This window comes from Pseudochaenichthys georgianus, chromosome 9 (genome assembly GCF_902827115.2).
Source record: "Pseudochaenichthys georgianus chromosome 9, fPseGeo1.2, whole genome shotgun sequence".
NCBI lineage: Eukaryota > Metazoa > Chordata > Actinopteri > Perciformes > Channichthyidae > Pseudochaenichthys > Pseudochaenichthys georgianus.
The window spans coordinates 26,172,060-26,178,926 of record NC_047511.1 but is presented as its reverse complement, the minus strand read 5'-3'; the positions used below and the strand labels follow the sequence as shown (position 1 = coordinate 26,178,926).

Sequence of the window (6,867 nt, the reverse complement as noted above, 5' to 3'; positions counted from 1 at the left end):
AGATGAGGCCTTGAGCCAGAGAATATAACTTCACTGTCAACCTACCCTCTATTATATCTCTCTCTCTGTGTCCATTTCCTGTTGCAGTTTAAAGATGAAATACTTTGATTTCGAAAAAGGTCACAGAAGTGAAATCATTCTCATTGAACTGTACATAACATGTTCTTAGAATGTACTCTTTACACGATGAACAAGGACACTGTTCCTTTTCAGGTTTGTATAACTGCATTAAAAGAAACATCAATACCAGGCATCAACAGATTTTGAGGGCAGACATAAAATGTAAAAGCAGTAAACATCTAACAACATCTCTGAGCGGACTGAGACAACATTGTTTCTGAAAATGTAAATGGCTGAAAACACTCAATTAAAAAGGACAAGTACACAGGAGTAGATTTTTTTTTTTAAGAAAATGCTTTTTTATTATTAAATAAATAAATACTGCACTTTTTACACATAAGTTATTCAGGACATTTTCAACCACTGTGATAATGGCTTTTACGGGATCCTTCAGGACCCCTGGTACTGTTTTTCAAATGTTATTCTCTCCCCTTCCCTTCTCTCCCTCACATCAAATCTCAATGTGCCGAGACTATCCATCATTAAAGAGAATAAATCACAGTTTTTAAAGTTAATGTGATGATACACACATACCACTCGCACACACACTCACACATATAAACAGCATAACTCCGGAGCATCCACACACATTAACACATCGTTTGTCTGCACTGCTGAGGTGGCTGTGACATACACTGTACATTATTTACAATATTCCACAGTCTAGCCCTGGTGATATTCAGAGCATCTTGTTATGTATTTTCTGTATAAAACAGCATCAATTAGATTATACACATTAAAGCTGGTACCAGCCCAGCATCTGTCTTTACTTCCCAAACATCCCTCTTTTTACCCAAATTGCTTGGGTTCACATTCGTACCAACATTCTCTCTCCAACATGCTCAGTATTGTCTTTCTTCCAACTTTCAACATACAAGTCAGCCCTTTATCATTCACGGTCATTGTGCTACATTTCATTTCCAGTCAGCAGAGTCTGTCCATGGTATTTGTTCACCTCTGCTGAGTCATTCGAGGTGCAACAATGAAGGAATGTTAATTAACTTTTCACAAGTCTATCCTTAATCTTGTCCTTCCCACACAGATTCCTTCTGAAACATGGCTCCACTGCAGCACTGCAGCAGACAATGCGTAGATATGTGTGTGTAATATCAAGCAAAACACATTAGCTGCATCTCTGCAGAAGCATGTTGAGGGAGTACACCATGCGTTCCCGCAGGTCGGGGGGGCATCCGGATGTCAGCAGGGAGCTGAGTTTGAAGGTTTTGGAGACACGGTCCTCGTTGATGTATGTCAGCATGTACTCATCGCTCTGGCAACACAGGATTATCTTGGTGTGGTCGTGGTAAAAGTTGATCTGTGGAAATAAGAAAAGTTGATGTTATTTTGAAGGTTATTGTTTTCTCATATGATTTGTAGTCTAACTATCATTTTCTTTATCTGTGTAATGCAATGCTAAGATGTGCACCTCTATGCATACCTAATAACTGCTGTGTTTCCTGTGATAGTGCATGTGTTTACCTGGAAAGTGCCGTCGTTAAAAAGCATCATGAGGGCGCGGTCTGACTTGAGCCACTGCAGCAGGTAGAGTCTGGGCATGTGAGTATCTGCCACACTAACAAGGTCCCCGCCCTGAGAAAGCACAAAAGGTAGAGCAGGATTAGACAGGCTGCAACATGAAAGATGCCATAATGCTTCAGGGGATGGAAAGACAAAAGAGACATAATAGCAAGACAGATAGATTACAGAAAGAAGAGTGGGAAAATAGAGATATTTACTTACATCCATGAGATTCTCCTCCATGTAGTGTGAAAAGTACTTGAGCACAGTCACTTGGCCCACAAAGTGTTCAGGTACCTCGCAAGTGGGGAAGACGGAGCGCTGTCCCAGCTCTGCATAGTAATGTATAGTCCTAAAGAGATGGACATAAGGAGGTGAAAAGAGTTATGCAACCACTCAGATAAACACTACAAAAAGAGAACAAACATAAACTGATTTTTCTGACATTCAAAATCTGTTGGTATTCTTGATAACAAATATTGAGTGCCAGGGAAAAGGATCTAGCAACATTTACTTATTGAAAAGGAGCCTGCAAATGCATATGACAAGGCAAGCTATCCTTGCAATTTAGTACTTATGTCAAACCACTAACAGGTTCTTCAAAGTATGTACTAGAGCATGCTTAAACAAGCCATCTCCATTATATGTAGTGAATAATAACTGAAACTGAAAGTGGCGTGCTGTGAAAGCATAGAATGGTGCCTACTTTCTGTCTGGCAGGAGGCTCATGTGAGTGCCGTTGTTAAAGAGAACTCCCACGGTGTGGTCAGACAACTGGTAGCCAAAGCCGTACTTGTTGGAGTAGTCCACCCATTTAGTCACCCATTGAAGAGTGCAGCTGTTTGAGCCCTGGGGAATGTCATCGGCTACAGGGTGAAAACACAGAGGAGGAGGATTACAATACAATAACAAAGACCATTTGAAGAACTAAAGAAGCCTCTATAAATCCTTGCTTTTGTTAAAGCAACCAAGAGCTTATCAATATATCAATATTTCCTTCACGGTCACACACAAACAATAATACACGTGGAGGGAATGAGGGTGTGTTAACAACATCATGGAGTCTATCTTTGAGATATAAAACAGTCCTTCAATCAACACATTTCTCTGTTAAGACATTTCAAGGTCAAATACAAATAATGAGCTTTTGGTTTACAACAAAACCTTCCAGTGTGGAATCATTTGATAATTAACTACATGTGTAGGCTTTGAATTGGCAAATAGTCTCACCTTTAGGCATATTCTCCAGACATCCTCTCAACACGCTCGCAACAGTCTCAGCCACGCTCCCTGTCGTGCTGTCTTCCAGACCTTAAAGAACAACAACGGGGGCATTTAGCTAGACATCATTTCAGTGCAGTTCAAGAAACTGCATTGTAATCTAGCTGTTGCATAAATGCACTCTATCATTGATGCAGCTCCTGTGTGTAAAATAACAGAAATGTATCTGTGTCTGGGAAACAAGTCTGGAGAACTCACATTCACTGCTGCTGCTGCAGCTCCCCAGACTTCCCCTGACAATCAGACGGATGGTATCACGCGTCGTCGGGGACTGGCTCTCCGTTGCCGGGCCAACGGGGTTTTCGGCAGATGGCAGAGGTAGACTTCCACTCTGAAGGTGAGAATCATTGACCCCACGGTTAAATACTGTACATTTGGATCATATCTTCCTACTAAGCATTCCCCCACAGAAGCTTAAAAGGTTGAAAATAAATGCTGTTAGTTTGTTCTAAAATTGTGCTTGTTCGTTGTAATACAGCCTCGTAGTTACTCATTGGATTCTCGCACACATTATATCTCAAGGGTTAGCATCACCTGTGTGATGTTTTAATATCCTGAACTGTGTTTTGAATGATCTCTTACCTCAGAAATATTTTTGCTCTGCTGTTGGCTGATAACACTTCTCTCCAGGTCGTGCTGCAGTTTGTAGATCTCCTCTTCCTCTTTTGTCAACTTATCTATCAAAAGGTAATGAAGCACAGAACATATCAGAATAAGACCTTTTAACCAGTGGCTAAACAAACACAAACATGAGAGCAGTATACATTTAAATGTGAAATGTGCTTGCAATTGTTTAATAAACTAACAGTGCCTCTTGCAGCAACCACAACTGTGCTGCATGAACAATAAATAACTGCTGTGACATGTGGTGTTTGAAATGGTACATGAGAGCTCAGTGTTTTGTATATTACTCACTCAGAGTCTCGTAGTATTTGACCTTGTCCCTCTTGCCCCCAAAGAGCGCTGCGGCAGCTTTCTTGAAAAAGCTCTTGGCTGGACTAGAGACGTGGAAATCTGGTGCTGAATGGCAGCAGCTAGCAGGCAGACGCTCTGGACTGAAGCCCTGTGCAGAAGAAAAGTGGGTCAGTGTGCAGCTGGTGGGAAAAGGGTCACTGTTATACTCCTACACAGTGACATTTAGTGAGACAGACAGTGAGGACAATAGACAGACAGGCAGAGGACTAACCTGTGTGAAGAAGTCGTGCCTCATAATGTGGTCCAGGTTTGGCCGATCCTCTGGAATCTTGGCTAGCAGGCTGGTGATGAGCTGCTTAGCCTGTGGCGACAGGGAAGAGGGTAGAGAATAACGCGCCTCTCTAATACACCTGTACGTCTCCTTCAGGTTGGTGGTTTCAAAAGGTGGCCTGCCCAACAGCATGGTGTACCTGGAGAAGGATGGAGGGGAAAAGTGAGCAGATATAGGCAAAAGAGGAAATCACAATCTCATAAAATATGATGCCAATGTGTCTCTTCAAGCTGATTATCCAGTATTTGACTGATACTTAACTATATTTTACATTGTTACAAAACATCTTTTTGAACTAAATGGTGTAAGTATAGTTGGCCTACTCACATGACACAGCCCAGGGCCCAGATGTCTGATTCACAGCCGTGGCCCTGCTTGTTGAGCACCTCAGGGGACAGGTAGTTTGGAGTTCCACAGATCGTCTTCCTCCTGTTCCCTGCTGGCTCCAACTTGGCAGCCAGACCAAAGTCGCCGACCTTCAGCTCCATCGACTCACTCACAAAGAAGTTACCTGTAGGGAAGAAAGGGAATGATATGATGAGCATTTGATATTCAAGCCAGGATCAAAGGATAAATACTGCACTGATCCTCTGATGTATTGAGTACAGAATGTATTTTTACAATTGTGCATAAAGTGTCTCAGCAATGCAGTGTGTCACTGCTTCAGTCACATTCCTTACCAAGTTTAAGGTCTCTGTGAAGGATCTCTTGTTCATGCAGGTACTTCAGTCCAGATACTATCTGTCTGAGATAATAACGCACCTCGGGCTCAGTTAGCACTTTGCGAGCCTTCAGGATGTGGGCTAATGACTGCAAAAAGACAAAAATATAGAGAAGATAATTAGTTTCCTGTAGTTTAATTATCTATAAAAACACAGTTTCCTCTAACCAAAACTTTAATATGGTGGTTTTCTTGTATTCTCATTCTGTGGGAAGGTATATACTGTAGATTTGCTGAATCATAACAATACATAACACAGTATAGGTCTTTTATAGTAGGGGCAGACTGAGTGCTGCTTCATTGACTTTAGGTGCAATGCAGGTGTTATCAAAATGTGAAGCACGGCTGCTGCAAGAACAAATAACAATGGTATGAGTTTTTAGTATGTGTCAACTAACTTACTTTTCTACTGCAGTATTCCAACAGGATGTAGATGTGCTCATTGTCCTCGAAATGATGATAAAAGTGCACAATGTGTTTGTGGTGTAGAACTCGGTGCAGCTCAATTTCCCTGTCAATCTGCCAGGGGAGAAACATAATGGTCACGATTTGAACTTAGAGGCATGTCTGTGATATCTGCTGTCCAGGCGCACCAGTGCGCGCCGGGACCAGAGCCGCGCGCTTACCTTCTCTCGTTGGTGAGGTTTGGAGACGCGCGAATGCGGGATGATTTTGGCTGCATAAACTTTGCTGGTGGAGAGGTCAGTCATCTCGTAGCATTTAGCAAACCCACCCTGGAAAGAATAAAAACACTTACGTTAACATGCTGTGTCTTCGGCTTAAGTTGTAAATCCATTAAGAAATTACTAGAGATGAAACTTGCGCTACCTTTCCCAAAACTTTCCCACGGCAGTAGCACTTCCCCGTGGCAGGGTCAGTGATGATCCTGGCCATCTCCGAGGGCACACTGCGCTCATCCAACTTCTTTCTGCGAGGCTCGCTCGACCTTTGCGTGGCTTCACACATGCTGCTGCTGTTTGTCTGTTGGGGACCGGTGTTTTTCTGTACTTCCATTTGAGGTGGTTAGTCGTCCCGCACTCAGAATGCAGCCCGGAGCTCGTCTCTGAGGTTTTATAGTCTGGCACCCTCCCCACCCAGCCCCTCTGTCTGCCGCCCTCTCTCTGACGTCACAGTGTGAAATCAGAGCATGAGGTCTGCCTGACATCGATTGCCTTGCATGGGTGTTGATGATGGCACAGACATGAAATCAAAGGGATTAAACATCCGGTGGATTCTGTTATTTTATCTTTTACAAGGATTAATATTATTATTTGCAACACCAGCCTCGCAACAACAACAATATCATGTTCGTTAGTTTCAATATATAATATATAATCGTAATTTTGGCAGGTGAATGGACCTTTTATATGTGTGTGCAACTGTGCATACTATAATTCAATGTGTTGGAAGTCTGATGCATTGTATCAATAGAATATCCAGAGGATACCACTATCTGTATTCCATTCAGGCTCACCTCATTCTGTATGTTTGCACCAAACTCAGTCTGGAGCACTAGCACCCTCAGGTGGACATGTTGGATAATATTAAGAAGCTGGAGTAAAGGTTTCAAACCTGCTCAGCCTTTACATCTCTGTTCACCAAAGACTATACTGCAATACAATTAAACACTGACATCTGATACTTTATTGGATTGTTAAGTGCAGAGGTTCCCTTTCTTTCAGACAGGTCAGGAGATACAGATACTGTTTCCAGTCCGTGCACAACATAAAAAGGTCTTTGTGCCTACTCTTCAGTGGCTGTGAGTACCATGGAGTACATCTCAGAATGGCATTGAGCTGGAGGAGCCTAGGAGCCTAGGTGTTCATTACATAAATAAACACAAGCACAACATATGAATCTAGCTACAATCCCACAAGAGCAAAGCGGGACAAATAGAATAACATGCATACCTCACTTACCTGAAACATGCTACTGAGTATGTCATGATGTGGAAGAAAAACTATTTGCAAATGAATCACTC

General features: G+C 42.4%; 1 protein-coding gene across 1 annotated transcript; it reads right to left on the bottom strand.

Annotated features, from left to right (window-relative positions):
* Positions 1–391: 391 nt before the first annotated feature.
* Positions 392–6,843, bottom strand: plk2b (polo-like kinase 2b (Drosophila)). The gene is made up of 14 exons (XM_034090966.2): positions 5,715–6,843; positions 5,513–5,620; positions 5,289–5,405; positions 4,846–4,975; positions 4,493–4,676; positions 4,106–4,304; positions 3,835–3,982; positions 3,502–3,596; positions 3,118–3,250; positions 2,869–2,949; positions 2,345–2,504; positions 1,861–1,990; positions 1,600–1,710; positions 392–1,435 (listed from the first exon to the last, which is right to left on the bottom strand). The coding sequence occupies exons 1-14, from the start codon at positions 5,898–5,900 to the stop codon at positions 1,244–1,246; spliced, it is 1,974 nt and encodes a 657-aa protein (XP_033946857.1). The 5' UTR covers positions 5,901–6,843; the 3' UTR covers positions 392–1,243.
* Between the last annotated feature and the right edge of the window lie 24 nt (positions 6,844–6,867).

Bases quoted from the DNA above. Each gene is read 5' to 3' on its own strand.
- plk2b (XM_034090966.2), bottom strand. From the start codon at position 5,900: ATGGAAGTACAGAAAAACACCGGTCCCCAACAGACAAACAGCAGCAGC. The intron at 5,406-5,512 runs GTAAGCGCGCGG...CTCCCCTGGCAG, and splicing joins AACCTCACCAACGAGAGAAG to ATTGACAGGGAAATTGAGCT. The intron at 2,950-3,117 runs GTGAGTTCTCCA...TTGTTCTTTAAG, and splicing joins CTGCAGCAGCAGCAGTGAAT to GTCTGGAAGACAGCACGACA.